This window comes from Anolis carolinensis, chromosome 3, assembly GCF_035594765.1.
Source record: "Anolis carolinensis isolate JA03-04 chromosome 3, rAnoCar3.1.pri, whole genome shotgun sequence".
NCBI lineage: Eukaryota > Metazoa > Chordata > Lepidosauria > Squamata > Dactyloidae > Anolis > Anolis carolinensis.
Window position 1 is genome coordinate 116,086,433 of NC_085843.1, and position 17,646 is coordinate 116,104,078.

At 37.3% G+C, this 17,646-nt stretch overlaps 1 protein-coding gene across 1 annotated transcript in view; it reads left to right on the forward strand.

The window, feature by feature from the left end:
* Nucleotides 1-15,914, forward strand: part of mrps9 (mitochondrial ribosomal protein S9) — a 41,808-nt gene extending 25,894 nt beyond the window's left edge. Inside the window, exons 6-11 of the mRNA XM_003224283.4 lie at nt 5,312-5,397; nt 7,803-7,878; nt 10,197-10,365; nt 12,978-13,086; nt 14,320-14,489; nt 15,729-15,914. Coding sequence (XP_003224331.1) covers nt 5,312-5,397; nt 7,803-7,878; nt 10,197-10,365; nt 12,978-13,086; nt 14,320-14,489; nt 15,729-15,820 — 702 coding nt within the window. The 3' untranslated portion in view covers nt 15,821-15,914. The remainder of the gene's footprint in view (nt 1-5,311; nt 5,398-7,802; nt 7,879-10,196; nt 10,366-12,977; nt 13,087-14,319; nt 14,490-15,728) is intronic.
* The last annotated feature ends 1,732 nt before the right edge of the window (nt 15,915-17,646 follow it).

Sequence of the window (17,646 nt, forward strand, 5' to 3'; positions counted from 1 at the left end):
CTTGCCTTTCCTCGGGCTGCCTAAACAATAGGACACTCTCCAAATGTTGTAAAGTATTATCTCTGACTTCTGGTTTACATCCAGATGAGAATTTTTATTGGGTACATCTGAAAAGCACCAAGTTACCTACATTTTCAGAAGATGTATTCTGGTTAATCATCTTGAAAAAGCATTTCTGGATTGGATAGAACTCTGGCTAATCCAGCAAGATAGATCTTTACCATTACCTCCTTGGTAACTATACTACAGAACTGCTGCATGTACTTGCAATAGCAAAACATTCATAGTATTTGAACAATATATTATACAGCTGTAGACATCGGTTCATTGACTTTCTGGGAGACTGGCCATGGTCATTTACAGAAACCAGAACATACTTCTTTATACAGTGATAACTTTGAAGTGGTGATACGATTAGATTTGGTTTCCTTTGCTATCTACTGGGTTCCGATTGCATTTAGAAACTTCTTCTAAATGCTGGCTTTAGAGGGGTTTTTTAGAATTATCTCATGTGCTTGTACTCGACACACCCAAAGGACAGAATTCTCACATGTCAGGTACATTTATTTCTTTCGAAGGAGAAGAGAGGAATTATTATTTTTTCTTTTGGTTGACCTTGGGCAAATGAGCTTCTTGCCCTGGCAGAAATGAAATGAATGATAAATGTAGAGTGTGTCTTTGCTGAGTAATGGAGCTGCAGCAGAGGCTTTCCAGAGAGGTTTTCTCCTGCACAGCCTGAGGCAGCCTGAGGACCCCTACTGTTCATTTAAATAGGTATGTCAAATCTGCCTTGAAACGCCGCTGGTTTGATCTGTGGTAATATTTGTGAAGGTTCCATATGGACTTGAGCCCCCTGCAGTGCTAAGAAATAATGTACAACGCTTCATGGTGCAGACGCAAATTTTCTCTGAAAAGGGATGCAGCGCTGCGTTTTAGCTGTCGGAGAGGATGATGGAGCTGACGCGCTAGGCCTGTCAACTTGTTACACGGATGGGTTGCATGCAGAGAGGCTGTGGAAAATCTGTGCCTTTTAGCTTTTCTACTTAATCACGGTTGTAGCATTGCCTTTAGACTGTATGCTACATTAATTCTCTTCCTGCCTTCTGCCTTTCATCCCAAGTTTCACGGAAAAAAGTAAAGCATGCAGGTCTTGTAGAGGAGCCTTATCAAGCAGCTGTCATCTGACAAGCTATTTGCATTTGTTTTGGCTGAAGCAGAGCAACCCAAGGGCAAGATGTTTCGATGCATTCCATCATAATGAAGAAATGTTTTTAAAAAATTACAAAGGAGCACAACTTTAGTCTTTTAGCTATAGCTTGCCTTTGAAAAAAGGTATGTAAGATTTCCCTGAGTTCGAGCCTTTTGAAAGAATAATGTCGTTTGCCACTTGATTAAGCTGTTCTCTATATCAAATCTTTTTGACAAACACTAGTATAATTATTGAAGAATCTTGGGTAAGTTTCTTTAAGTAATGTCAGGGTATTTGGAAATGTCTTAATTAAAAATGAGAAAAGATTTCATTAAACAGGTTCTCTCGTAATATTTTACTAAGGAAATATGAAGAATGTGTATACTGTTTTAGAATGCATTTCTTACAGAAATCAGAGAGATACTTTACAAAACTGTCACTTAAAAAGCAAAGAGAGAATAGTTTCAGATTAATTTCACTGCATTATGAACACACTCCATTTTATAATGTCTAGCACAATATAGGAACATTTGACAAAGAAATGGCATGACTCTTCTCAGGATTCCCTTTCCTGGGTTTATTTCTCTTATTCATTGCAAGTGAGATCTGCCACTTTTGCAAGTAATCTGTAATGTTCAATTGCACCCTCAAACCCTGCCAGTATTCATAGTTGGCCATGTTGGGTCTGTGTGCCAAGTTTAGTCCACATTCGTCGTCAGCTGGGTTTAGGGCTTTCTGGATTTAGGTTAACTATAACTCCCAAAATCAAGGACCATTCTCACTAACCCCTGCAGTATGTTCAGTTGGTCATGGGGCTTCTCTGTGCTGAGTTTGGTCCCAGTCCATTGTTGGTGGGGGTCACAGTATCAGTAAAGATACTGCAAGTCCCATTTTCTGTGGCAAGTTAGGTCCAGATCCATTGTTGGTTGTGTTAACAATGCTCTCCGGGTGTAGGTCAAGTACAACTCTTGTAAATCATGGTGAATTCTCCCCAAACCTCTGGTTCAGTTGCCGATCAATTCGTCTGTGAACTGTGTGCCATAGGAAAAGGTAGGAAAGGGTTAAGGGTTAAGATAGAGGCAGTAGGTGGGGTCATGCAAATTAAGGACCCCTGGGATGGCCATTCTGGAGGAAAAATAACATCTAATATGAAATTGTCCCGGCATGAAAGCCTTTACTTGGGTGGGGGGGCAGGATGGTGTTTTTGGAGGACGCTGGCAGGGTTTGGGCTCCATGTTCATGGCACTCACTATAGCCTGCATGTCAGTGGAGGGAAGGCCATTGGTGACTCTTGCTCAGTGGGAACTATAGCTCTGTGGAGGCGGGAGGCTGTCTGTGGAAGTGGACACCCCCTCCACATACACACATTTTTCATTTTTATTATGTGTATAAATAAATGTGAATGCCTGGTGGCCTAAGCAGTAATAAATTACTGTGATGTTACATTTCCTTACATAATCTAGATCATTTCAATTAAAAAAAATTAAAAACAGAAGAAAATTAAAATTGGATTATAAAGAACACTGATGTTATAGGAAGCCTTGCCACGTTTTCCATTTCATGTGCTTCTTATGTGTTATAGCTTCCATTGCCACCAGTGTTCTGTATAATTCTATTTTCATTTGTCTCGTCTGTTTTTAAAAACAGTTTTAATTGAAACAGAAGTGTTGAGTTTGTGTCATTTTGAGTTGTAAGGGTTTATTTTATTTATTTATTTTGTATGCCGCTCTTCTCCCCCAGGGGGACCCAGAGTGGTCTTACACAATGGCAAAATTAAATGCCACCTATAATACAAAATGTAGTAAAAACCAACAATCGTAAAACACACCTAAAAACCGATATCATACTCAGTTAAAACAGTAAAACACCATGTCTTCAGTTTGTGTGATTCAAGTACATATGAAGAAATGTTCATTTCAGGTGTGTGTGCTAGAAGAATTTAAAATGATGTCCACCCATTTTCTCATGTTTCAGCACCGTTTGAAATATTAAAACCCCAAACATAGCATGCACTATATATCCAGCTGTATTAGTCAAATTTATCTAAAGTTAGGATTTATGTTTATCAACTTAGTTTTGACTATTAAAATACAAAAACCAAATAAATTTGGGGGGATTGCACTTTTCAATTTAAAGAATCACCTTAACCCTCGCCTGTTTTTCTTTTACTCGTTGCACCCCTTACTTTTGTAGAGCTGGTGGTATAAAGCTGTTGTCTAAAATGAATTACTGATAGTTATGTAATCTGTTCTTCCAAGATGTGTTTCAGAAATTCAGTATCAGGAGTGCTGCTCTTTACTTAACATTCAGCAGCATTGTAGCATTGTCTGTCCATCTTGTTAATTGACAAGGTCAAGGATGAAGCCCTTCTGTTTATAGCTACATATGTGACTAACCAGTATTTTATAAAATTAACTGCATAGTGATTATATTTGTGTCTCAAATGCTTCAGATATGAATATTTGCCATGTGATAATGTTTCTCAGATTCTTTTACTTTTGTTATACTTTTGGAAGATAGGGTGTCTCATTATCCTCTCCATTGATCTGCTATCCTGTAAATAAGTTGCATCTATGCTTAAAAGCATAGTACAATCTAGAAATAATCAAAATACATGGGGGAAAATAGCTGAAGTGAGATACAAATTGAAGAAGTTAATAAAAACACCTCATTTTAAATTTAACCTGTCAGTAAATAAAAGCTTTTCAGATATTTTCACACCGATTTTATTTGAGAACAATGATAATAGGTTGACAATTTTTTAGAAAAAGATTACATCAAAAGCCCCATTATATGAAGTGCAATGAACTATCTTACCTGTAAAGCCGAGCTTTCCAAACTCTGTGTCATGACACATTAATGTGTCAGCTGCAGTGTGTAGGTGTGTCATACAAACATAACAAGAAACCTCTGTGTATATGTGAAATAAGCAATAAATCATATTTTTAAAATATAAATGAAAGGGTTTAATGAGATATGTTGTATCCCCATACATTTCATTATTGTAATTTATTCATGTGTCCCTATCTCTTATAAGGGGTTGGTTTAATATCCATTTGCTAGTAAAACTGAATTACTGTTTCTGGGAATGACACATGTCTGAAAAGTATGTCACCAACATGAAATGGTTACACAGCTGTGCTGTAAGGTTTTGGTCCCCATTAAACCCAGCCAAATGCACACAAACTTAACATGTTTGTAACATCTGGTGCAAATTTTTTAAAGCTTTTTGCAATTCTTTTATGCAGAGAACTGGAAAATGCAGGCATAGTTAAGACCATTGAAGTTTCACAAAGAATCTTCAGTAAAGTTCCTCTAAATATACTTGGAAGCTCACGACATCCCAGGTCTTCAGTCTGAACCAACTGTGAAAGATAAATAAATCCCAGTGTTGATAACATTTATTTCACCACATAGCTGTAGTTGGGAAACAAGCAACTCTCCATCCATTTAGAACCATTATTGGGTATTTTAGCTTTCTGGCCCTACAATAAGTCCAGGTGACAGTAAGTGAAGCAGCATCTTCCTTTTCTTCTACCCAGGTAGCATTGTTTCATATTATTGCCATCTGAAGACTGAAAGATCTTGCAAGGATAATGACAAAACAACATGTAATGTTCCCTTTTTGGTGTGCATGTAGCTCTGAGAGCATTTTATTCGTTTTTGTATAGCAGAGGATAGGGGAGAAAATACAGGTAAACGTGTCTTGCAGCCACAGATCCACTGATAGACCAGAAATACTGTTAACCAGCTCTGCCCTGTTACCAGTCAGGAAGGGGAAACTTTTTTTTTACTAATATGGTTCCCCAATGGGTTTTTCAAAAACTCATTCTGCTTGTAAACATGGATTGAACACAATTTGGCCTGTTGTCAGGAGTTCTCTTTTTAGACAGTGAGATGAGATATATAATACTAATAGCTCATCAAGTATTTATAATTTGAGCAATAATCACATGTACAAGTACACTCACCATTTATGTGCACATGCAGTTGCCCTTTGTCCTTTGAAATCGTAAGGATTGAATTGATGGGGGAGCATGGTTGAAGTTGGATACATCTCCTTGTTTTCTTTAGACGATTATAGCTAGAGCTCACCTATCTATATTTTCCTATGTATTGTAGGACATCTATGGCAAGGTGCTACATATTCAAGAACAGCAAGATCAACTGCTTGCTCAAGGATCAACTCCTGACAACAAGACGCAATTGTAAGTTGTATATCTGAGATTAGACTAAAGATTAAAAGTTTAGTGGAGATGATGCATGGCAGGGGGTTGGGCCCATGTAGTCTCTTCCAATTATATGATTCTATGTAATGGATTTTAATGCAAATTCTTCAAGGTATGCTATGAAATAGTAGTTCCTAATATGATATTCAAGTGAGTTCTTAATATGTTGTCTTAAAAGCATTGGGGTAGATCCCACCTAAGTTAATAGCAGGTGACTTAGTTATCCCATTAAAATCAGTGACAGTCATGATTAACCTGAATTAAACAGCTATGTCAGTACTTTTATCCAGTTAATTACTTTGATAAAAAAATAATTGAGCAAGGCGTTTGTTTTGTTTCTTTTTTTAAAAAAAAAGAAGCTAAAAGAATATTCTTTGGATATGCTTTACTTAACATATTTGATAAAAGAGTATCCAGCCTATAATGCAGTCGGTGGGGCAACATAGAGAATTCAGACAAGATGAAATTCTCACCAAGCATATATAAAGCACAATTTAGTTCTCCACATGTCTGTTTGGGAGTTAGTGCCAGTGCAATGGCTTCTTTTCTTGCAAAGCTCAGCTTAGATTGCATTCAGCAGGGTTTCTGTCTCCCAAACTCAGCTCATTTCTATTATACACAAGATATTAAAATTTTAATTGCCCTCTCATCTCTTGTCATTAAGGAGAGATAATAGCAAGAGAAACTTGTAAGCTAAAGGTTCCTTGCCCCCTCATATAGATTATATGTTCAGAGAGAAAAGAGGCACAGAAACATTTTAAAAGATTCCAGTGTTCTCAAAAAGTTTGTGGTAATTAAGTGGGCAGATTGACAAAGAAAGAAGGAAAAAGACTTGAAAGCCCAAAATGTTACAGAGCTGTAGGAAAGCAGTTGAAGAGTGGAGACGGGGAAAGGATAAGGAGAAGGGGAAGTGAGTCAAAAAGTAGAGAAAGCTTAGATAATGGATATAGTTCAGGAACAGTAGACAATAAGTTAAGAATGAAGAGCAGGTAAAGTGTTGAAAGGGTGATTGGGCATTAACCAGCTTTCAAATGTTTAGTGAAACTAAGAGATGATTTGATGCATATCTTATTTGAATCTCCCAAAAGATAATGTCAGAGCCACAAAGTGCCAGATAAACTGGATTGGGACTTTTTAGACCTTTAAAAGAACAACCTGGCTAATATCAAATGGCAGGCCCTTCCTGGAAATAGATATTGATTGAGGAAAGAAGGGATAGTTAGAAAATGGATGGATGAGAGGTAAATTGGAGAAAGAGAATGAAATCAGAAAGAATTTAAAGCTAGGAATACAGGAGCAACCCAAGAATAATGTTCAAATGACACCAAAAAGAACACCTTGAATAGAGCTTAGAATATAAACTATCACATAAAAGGAAAGATTTCCAGCAAGTATAAGTCATGGAGGGAGAAAATGGAAGAGGACGGAAAAAGCTAGCAAGATGGAAGGGAATATTTTTGAAAAATAGATGTAGGGGCAGGATGTAGGAAAAAGACTGAATGGAAAATAAAAAAACAGAACCTCAGAAGTGTGAGAAGGAACAGAAAGCAAGTAAAAAGCCTAGAGTACAATTAGGAAAAATACAACGATATGCACTAGTAAACATAATGAACCCCATTATGCATTCACAACTCCACAGATATATAATCTGTTAAACAGGTGAAAGGAGATTTGATTATGTCCCGTCCCCCCCAAGCTGTTCAGCTTTTTGTCTCACCACTCTTGCCTTTGGAGCCTATGCCAGTGTCTGGCTTGTCTGCCTTGGAATAGAGCAGTGGTTCTCAACCTTTGGACCTCCTTTGGACTTCAGCTCCCACAGTTCCTAACAGCTGGTAAACTGGCTGGGATTTCTGGGAGTTGAAGTCCAAAACACTGGAGGCCCAAAGGATGGGAACCACTGGAATACAGTGCATAGATACACTATATAAGATAAATCCCAGACTGCAACTCCTTTTCTTTTTGCATGATTCAGACACTAAAATTGCCATTAGATTTAAGAGGAAAAGGAAAGTGTGAGTATTGGTTCATGTTACAGTCTTCATTTTTTAAATATTTTATCTTCAAACCTTATTTCAAATTTTATTGCAGTCCAAATATTTTTCCCATGTGTTCAGGCCTGTAGAAAATCAGGCTTTAAATTTGAACTAATCTTTGACCTATAGACTATAAATAGTGTCAGTCTTCTTATTAATTAGCGTAGTAAATTATTATGTTGAAATTAGAGGTCTTTGTTACTTGAATATGTCTAGGTGAAATCTGCACTTTTCCAAACTAAAAAGAAAAGTATATTTCTAAATGAAGTATGACTGTATGTGTGGCCCTTTGCAATCTAACTCTAATTGCATGATTAGTTGAAAAGAGAATATATGTGATATTTTAAACAGCGACCTGATTGGCAGCAGATGGCTGATTAAAGAGGAATTGGAAGAAATGTTAGTGGAAAAACTGTCAGATCAAGATGTGAGTAATTAATCTCCTTTATTTAATGAACCCTGTATCCTAACGGAACAGCTACTTCTTGTTTTTAAGGATTCTGAAAAAATTATATTCTGCTTAGAGCCAGGGCTTATTCGCATTCTCAGTTTTACATTGGTATACACTGAGAAAGGGCATGCATTAAAGAATATCCTTGTTTGTTCTGTCACATTATTTAAGAAGTAGTTGGGGAACTTGTTTACCAAAAACTTGGGATACATTAGACCTTTAATAGAATTCACTGGTAAAACTGTTTTAGGGTTCTGCCACTGCAGGCTGTGGAGAGTGGACTCTGAATGGACATTAACAGTGTCCTCCTCCAGATATTCTCCCTTTTCTGTGTAGAGAAGAAAAGTAATCAAGGTGATCCCTTTTCCTCAGCATGTTCCCGGCATGGGATTTTAACCTATGCAGAGCAATCAAGCATTTAACTTTCCAGTAGCATAAAAAACATTGTATCCAATAATTTGTCTGCTGTGTCTGACCTGTCTCACCTTGGTAACCATGTAATCCTTCTCTGATCCATGTGTTCTTTCTGCTACTTAGTTGTCCTCCCTCCTGAGCTCCAGGTCTCTTCCCCCCCCCCCCTCTTTCTCTGGGAATGATTGATGGCCAAATGCCATTGTCTCTTTTCCTTTACCTGGGAATCATTGACAAGCTATCATGGCTGCCACAAAAAAGCAGCTCTCGAGAAATCAGGGCCATTCCTGATGGGCTACTAGCACGATTTAGAAGTCTGTGAACTTTTGACAGCTTATTTTCCTTGTACAGCAGCACATACCCAGTTACCTTTATAGCTGTATTAAATATCAATACATAGATCTGGAAGAACAAGATACATTCCTTCACAAAATTCAGTTTCTTAAACCACACTAAATAATGCACACCATAGCAAAAAAAACAAAACAAAAAAAGGAACCAAAAAATTTCCCGAGATGGTGCCCGTAAGGCATAGGCCAGTGTCACTAAACAAATATGCAATATTATATACAGTAGTATTGCATGAAGGATTGTAAAATGTCTAAGTCGCATGGTAACATAGGAGATAACAATTGCCGGCTGCAATATTGTTTGTCCCTGCTGTTGATGTGTTGAGGTGATATCCTTGAAGTCTGGGGAATCCTCTGCTTTATCTGGAGTCCCGATTGTGATTATCAGATAATGAGGAGTTTGTTTGTGTTTAGTAGGATTTCCTGTTTAACTTTTCCCCTGCTGGTTGGCAGAGGGCAAGGAAGTGGAGAAAGCAGGCATGGCTCATCATACTTTTTTTCTGTGACTTCCGTCATCTGGAAAGTCATGAATGACCACAGATCATATTTAAGCATTTAGCCAAAAGGCAGTGATTAAGATAATAATATTTTTTTCTAAGCTTTCATCTTTGTTTCCTTTCCTCTGTGGCCACTTTATTCTCCTCCATCTTCTTTGTTCTCTTCTTTATTGATATGTGAGTGTGGTATATTGGGACTTTATACCACAATAAGTCTGCTTTTCCACTTCTTTCCAGCCACACAGAAACATTTACTACTGTATGAAAAGGTTTTGTATCTATAACCATTCCTTTAATTTTTTGTTTACAGGAGGTCGCCAGGCCTTCAAATAAGCATTGGTAACAAGACCATGTATTATCAGTGAGGCATTTTACTTTCTAATCACATGTTCCTGATGTAGGGAGAGAAGCATAGAGTAGCAAAGGATAATTTATTTCAAGAGGTTGCCCTTTAAGTCAAGTATCTCTTGAATTTTTAAAAAGCTTGATTGTTTGGCTTTTAAAGAATATCATAAACATTAAAGTAACTCCTGCTTGAGCAGCCAATAGCGTACATACACATTTCCTGTATGTATTATGAAATATAATCACCTAACAAGTGGAGTTTAGGAAAATAAAATTATTTCCATTTAAATGCAGTACATCAGCTTCTTTGAAATGAGTTGGGAAGCTTTACTTCTTTCCACTTTCATCAAAAGAATTGGATGCTGTTTGAGGCCTGCTAAATATTTCTTTGAAAATTAAGATGAACTTCATCCTAATGTGGTAATCCTGTCTTACAAAAGGGTTGGTTATATTTTTGAATTGTGGATTCATTTGTTGCTAGGGGGAAAGGGGATTAGGTATCTTTATTCACACAGAGAAAGATACATCTGCATGTTGTTTTGAAAGCAGCATGCAAATGCCGAAGTGTCATCCTGTCAAAAGTTATCAATAAGAACAGAATCAAAAAGATCAAGCGTGTAAAAATAGAAGTAGTTGACAAATGCAATTACACTTGCACCCCAACCCCTTAATGATTTTTTATTGTCTACAGTATTCACGATGTATTCAGCTGCTTGAGAGATTAGTAGCATTGCCATGCAGTGGCATTGAAGAGGCATATGTGCTAAAATTTCGCAAGCAATTACCTGTACAATCCAAGAAGCAGGCAATTGAACCCCTGAAGTATGATGAGCGAGGAGTGGCCTTTAGCACTGCAGAAGGTAACTTCTTTTATTTTTACTTTCCCTTACCTGGGAGTGGGAAGTGCTTAAAGACCTGAGAAATCAACTGTATTATTTGTCTTGGCATGGCATAAAAGGGATATTGTATCAGTACTTGCATAAGCAATGCACTATGATCCATGCCATCATTCTTGTTTTATATGTTAAAAACAGATGGCTATAGTGGCAGTCAATTCTTCAGATATATTCACTTGGGGTCAGGTAGGGGGAACACATCAAAAGACCTAAGTCATTATAGCCAATAGAGTTTATTTCTGAATAAACAAGAGCGCTAAAGAGTAGACTACAGTTTATTTTGTGCCACCCTGAAACTTTGTAATTGGCCCAAGGAGAGATGAACATCTATTAAATCAAAATGAAATAATGTAAATTGGCATGAGTCTATCAGATTCTGAAAATATTTCTTTGAACATTTAATATTATGAGGTTTTACCATGTTGTGTTTCTTATACATATATTAAATTCTATAAATGGTTCATGAGGCTAGAAAGTGTTCCCATAATGTTTTGTAGTTTTTAGTATTTCATTGCCTCAAATGAATATAAGAATTTCTTCTTGTTATATCATCTTTTTTCCCTCTGTTCAGTCTGAAACTGGTCAAAGATAATTACAATCTTATCAGACAGTTTAAGTTGATTGGGTTGGTTTGAAGGCATTGTTTTAACAAGAGTGAATAGAAGTATTGTTTACTTTTCTAGGTTACTAAATTTATTTAGTGATCAGAATAGCTTGCAATGATGTCTCACTTTATTGACAAAAGTTGTGATAGACATGATGAAGTTTAATGTAACTAACAAAGTAACAATCTTTTCCATTTTATAATTCACTTTAATGTATTTTTAGTACAAGCAATGTTTTCTACAATTGGGCTGTCAGGTTCAGCAGCATGCAGTAAATGGAATATTGAGAGTATTGATACAGTGCTATAAGATAGGCATGTCTACTCACAAGTAAAGTGCTCATGCAGGTGTAACCCCTACTGTGCTTAACTCCAAGACAAATGAACAACTGAAGCCCTAAATGCATGCACTATTACAGTGTCAATACAAATATGGGTTTTTTCATTAATTGTTGTCTCTTCTCATTTACACCAGAGTCTTAAAAGTTTGAGTTCACCAGCATCATTGCCACTTCTTTATAACTAGTTTTTTTTATCCGTCATTTTAATATTATTTGAAAGCACTTATGGTAATATTCTTTTTTAAAAAATTAAAAAGAAGGTGGGAGAAATTATATTGCTTTAAGGTTTTACTTGGAGCGCCCGGTTAAAGAGCTGAGCAGCTGAACTTGCTGACCTAAAGGTTGGTGGTTTGAATCTGGGGAGTGGAGGTGAGCTCCTGCTGTTAGCCTCAGCTTCTGCCAATCTAGTACTGTAGTTTGAAAGCATGCAGATGTGAGTAAATCAATAGGCACTGCTCTGGCAATAAGGTAACGGCGCTCCATGCAGTCATTCTGGCCACATGACCTTGGAGGCATCTATGGACAACGCCAGCTTTTTGGCTTAGAAATGGAGATGAGCACCAACCCCCAGTGTCAGACACGACTAGATTTAATGTCAGGGGAAAATATTTACCTTTACCTTAAGGTTTTGCTTATTGAGAATGCCATACATGCCACTTTACTGGAAGTACTGTGTAAATAGTTTGTCTTTTAATGTTAGTGGATATTTAAACTGTAGTGTAGATCTCTTTCTTCAATAGGATTGCCCTTAGAGAAGGATTACCTGCTAGTCATATTTCTGAGTCTAGGCTGAGAAAACCTCGTCATCTTCTATCAGAAACAAGTTTTCTTCCTTTATGAAGCTGGCTCCTATGTTGAATTCTCAGAGTATGCTTCCCTCTGCTGGAGGAAAAGGGGGATATTAATAGCAATGGTGCTTATATGAAAAAAATGTAACTTCTCTTGTACTATTTTTCTTAAGATGAGCCATGTTTTGTTCTTATTATTTATCCCTTTTTGATAATTTATTCAAATCTGCTCAGAATTTTTTATGACTGCTGCTTGCAGGGACAGGAAGAGATTATATTGAAACCTTTTGTTATATAAAGAAGTTAGTCTCTTTGCTTGTTATAATGCTAATATCAAGGCTCAGACATGCCACTTAGGGTTTCCTTGGCAACATTTTAGCAACCATGGCTAAGTGAGGAGTATGAGAACCCACTCGGTGGTCAGTACCAAGAACTCTTGTCTCTTGGCTGAAAAACCATCTCTTTCATCTTTTCCATTATGAAAAAAATGTGGGAAGTCTTTATCATAGGAAAGGATCAACTTGAGTCTTCCCCATCCAGGAATCTCAGCCAGTACTTGGACCTTATGGTAGTTAAAATAGGCTTTATCTTTTCGTAGTCCTCAAATCAAGAATTGCTTCTTGAGAGAGAGGAGCAGTCTCAACCTTGGCCTTAGCGTTTTCAGTCACGATGGCCCTGTAGTTGACCAGGAAAGAATCCTGAGTGATGGTGATGGAATAAAATGTTCTTTATGAGGGAAGCTCTGCATATTTTATCCTTGATGAGATTTTCTTGTCATTAACTTGTTTTGTAAGTTTGAAACATTAATTATAAAAATACACCTGCAATTATGTGTTTTCCAAGGCCAAAGAAAGACGGCAACAGCAACTGTGACTATTTATGACAGTGGAAGTGGGAAAATCACAATAAATGGAGATGATTATGTACTTTACTTTCCAGTGTTGCAGGACAGGTGAGTACACTGTGCAAGGATATATTTCTATTTTCAAACTCAAATAATTATTTAATTGAGTTTATGTGTAGCTAGAATCAATGCTGTGGTAATTTTTTAGTACTTTTTAACTGTGACAACTTACTTTTTTTTAAAAAAAGAAAAGAAAAATAATTTAAGTTGTCACAGTTAAATATCATACGGGGCATCTTGCTTTACTATTTTATAACCAAACAACAATACTAACAGAGTCCAGAACCTCTGATGCTCAGTCTTGCCCAACCTGGTGCATCCCTAGATTTGTTGAGCTACAGCTCCTATCTTTCCTGTCATGTACCAGACTGGAGTAGGCTGAACTATACTGTTGCTGAAGAATGACTCTTTTTTGGTAAATAATTTGCTTCCATCTCTCTTTAAAAATTGCTTTGAAACCATGTATGAAGACTGCTAGGTCTCAGTCTTTTTCAAAGGTCACAAGCCAGACTTCTGTGCTCTTCTGAAGCCCTTATGCAGACCAGTCACATTTGTTTTCTCACAAACATGGATTTTTCCATCAATCTGAAATTTCGCATTTACTGCATGAAAGGGAAATTTATGCAAATTCATTCTCAGTATTAATGTGAGATTGGATAGGTGCCATTTCTGTACAAGCTCAGAGTGTCTCACCGTCATTCTGTGGAATTCCTCACCGACTGATCTCAGACCTCTCTGTTCACCCTTCAACACATTTTGTCTAACAGAGAGAGTGAAGGGCCATTTGAGCAGGACCCTTACCTATGTGATAAAGGCCTTCCTGTGACTTTCAAATTATATTTTAGTAACTGATCTATTTGCCAGTTGACAAGATCACCAAAACCAAGAACATTTTGTTACAAAATCTTCTTAGCAAATTACCTCTGCATGGAAAGATTGCCTGATCTAGTGTATTTTGCTGTTACCTTTGGTTTCTAACAAGTAGGAATGTGGGTTGATTTTTGACTGTCCTCCTGTAAGGTGGATAGTACATTGATGGGGAAAGAGAGGGGCATAGTCATTCTTGGAAGCCCCTGGATCAAGTTTTCTTATTTAAAATGTGACACAGACACAAACACGTCTGTATCTTTGTTTCACCAAAATAAACCAGGTTTCATTCACTTCTGGGTTCTATTAGGGAAGCTGGTGTGGCTTCCAGAAGTGCTAAATGTTGACTACTAGCACACTTCTGTGTACTTTTAACTGTCTTGGGTATGTTCATATGATTATCATGTTTTTCAGAGAACAGTTGATGTTCCCATTCCAGTTTCTTGATCGACTGGAGAAACATGACATGGTCTGCTCAGTTTCTGGAGGAGGAAGGGCAGCGCAGGCCGGCGCAATCCGTTTAGCTTCTGCAAGAGCCTTGTGCAGTTTTGTCACAGAAAAAGAGGTGGAAAACATGAGGCAAGGTATAAGCATAAAGTAGAAGAATGTTTTGATGTTAGCTACACACTTTACCTCATTTTAATGCAAAATTATGTTATGGTATTATGAGACCCTGGTGGTGCAGCGGATTAACTGAGCTGCTGAACTTGCTGACCAAAAGGTCAGTGGTTCAAATCCGGGGAGTGGGGTGAGCTCCCGCTGTTAGTCCCAGCTTTTGTAACCTAGCAGTTAGAAAACATGTAAATGTGAGTAGATCAATAGGTACTGCTCCAGTGGGAAGGCAGTGGCGCTCCATACAGTCATAGAGGTGTCTATGGACAATGCCGACTCTTTGTCTTAAAAATGGAGATGAGCATCAACCCCCAGAGTCGGACATGACTAGACTTAATATCAGGGGAAAACCTTTACCTTTACTATGTTTTGTATTAAAAGGTGTGCCATGGAAAATTATCTTCTTTTATTTTATAAAAATTGCAATAGTGTAAAATACAGTCACATTATCTGTTGTGATATTTGTCGATTTGATTTAATATGTTCTCTAGGAATCCCTCAGTCCTCCAGTGGAATTCTGCAGTCAACTTCCTCCAGAGGTTGATCATAGAGTTACGCTGGAGGTTCTAGAAATTCCTAAAGAGATGTTTTCTCAGGTAAAAAAGTAGTCATTTTCAGTTTGTGTTTCCCCTTCCACTTTCATTGGAGTCCTGTGCCTCTAGCCCCAGCAAATGTGGATGACTAATGGTACATATGTAGAATGCAAAGGCTATTCTTCCAACCTGGTACTGGGAAATTGTAAGCTTTGCTTTGTGAATGAAACTCAGAGAAACAACACTTTTCAGGGAACTAGAACAAAAACCAAATTCCTGTGTATCATCATCTGCACTACAAAAGTATAAAGCATGCGAGCAAAGTAACCATTTTAAGCTATTACTTAGAGATGAAGTTACGGAAAACACCTACTTGTATAGCCTCTTCCTACTGACATCCTGGAAGCAATGACTTCAATATGTTAATGAACATAGGGGAAAATTTTAATGTGTTTCATTCGGCTTCTGTCTTTTCCTTCTCAAAAGACAACAGAAGAGACCTTTGCAAATTTTACATAACAAAGGTTAAACCCTGAATAAAATTTTTCTGATGCTTCACTAATTCCTGTGGTCTTCAACTTGCACGGTTTCCCTTTTTCAGCCCCAAACTGTTCTGTTCTGAGTAGCTTTGAAATGTTTTAACCAAACTGCACAAAACCCTCCTTCTTCCCTGTGCAGCTGGTCTCCTGACATCTGATCCACGTGTGAGAGAAAGAAAAAAGCCAGGCCAGGAGGGAGCCCGCAGAAGGTTCACATGGAAAAAGCGCTGAATCTGAAAATCAAGGGGCAAATATTGCTGCTGTTATAAAATATTATATCTCTCTCCATGTGTATATATTTGTAACTAAAGTGTATTTCACCTTTCTTGTATTTGTCTTCTTTGAACAAAGCATTAATCCTCAATCTGTGGAATAGCTGGGATGCACTATGCCTGCTTAATCTTCTGGGTAACAAATTAGCTGACAGCAAAGTTCTTTCCCACCAAGTGGACTCTCAAAATTTACTCAAGTCACGACAGAAAGGTAGCTGTTAGTAGCTCTTCTATTCCTTATTACATAATCTTGCAGAAGCTATAACATTATTGAGCATTCAGTATGAAAGAGCAGGCCTTGGGGAAAAATAGTCTATTCCTAGTTAAAAGTCTTATGTAACCCACTTCTAAATAATGAAGCCAATTTGTGTTCTATCGTGTTCAAATACTGTACCAAGAAACTGATTTACACCTCGGGACACAGTGGGATAATAGCCTTTCATTGGTACATTTGTACTATTCTTCATGAAATGGGAGAACCATTGTAATACATTTGGCCTGATCCAGTTGCTATTCCCAATGGCAGTGGACATATTGAATCCATTACTAAATGGTAAATCAATATTTTATCGAATTCCTATTGATTCACTTTTCTGGGTGGGAACCTGCACTTGGATTTAAGCCTTGGTATTTTTATGTAGTAGAATAATTGTATTGTACTTTTCCAAAGTACTGTACAACTTTATAAATATTTTAATTCCAGACTCAGGAATGATTTTGAAACTTCTAAATATCTTTTAAATCTGCATTATTGCTGGCTGTTAATACCTCTTTTTCCACAAGATGGAGCTCTTTCCACCTGCTAATAAAAAGACAACTCAAAAGATTAAGCATATAAGGTAATGAGATCTAGTTGTAGCAAACTTTTAATACACCTGTACTTTATTTATTTATTTGTTTGTTTGTTTGTATTCTGTCCTTCTCACCCCGAAGAGGACTCAGGGCGGATCACATTATACACATACAAGGCAAACATTCAATGCCATTAGACATACGACACACACAGAGAGAGATACAGAGGCAATTTAACCTTTTCCAGCTTCCTGAGGGGATGCTCGATTATGGCCACAGGAGAAACAGCTGCTTCATCATCCACAATGAAGCCAGCTTCCTCATTCCTTTCCCCACGCTGGTGGCAGTTTTATGGTGTCGTAAATTTAGTTAAAATTAGCCTCCCCACATAGTGGTACATAAATTTACTACTTGATAGGTGCAACTATCTTTCGGGTTGCTTAGGTCAACAATGAGCAGGGGCTATTTTTTATTTTAATTGTCGGGTGCTCACTCTGACACTGGCTGGCTCGAACTCATGACTTCTTGGTCATAGTGATTTCTTGCAGCTGGCTGCTAACCAGCCTGCACCACAGCCCAGCCCCATACTTTGAAAGTATTTGTATAATGGACTTCATTTTATTTAGAACCCAGGCTGTTTTACAGAATTTTTTCCCCATTGATTCAATTTTTGGTTTAGTAAGGGTCATTTAGTTTGGAAAAATTCAATTGAAATATTCCCTAATTGATTAAGCATTGAACTGGGGGCGGGGTTCACACAGATACCATTCTAAAAATTTTGATTCAGTGACCTCTTTAAGAGATATTTCAGTATTAGATAAAATTTGTGTGTGTGGGTTATCTATTACATTTTTTTCTTCAGACTTATTCAGATATGAAGTTATTCAATTAACATAAAATTAATCTATTATGACTATCTTAATTACCAATGCTAGCAATTATTATAGGGGTTGGGTGTCTTGAGAAAGACTTAAATTAATATCTAATTCCCAG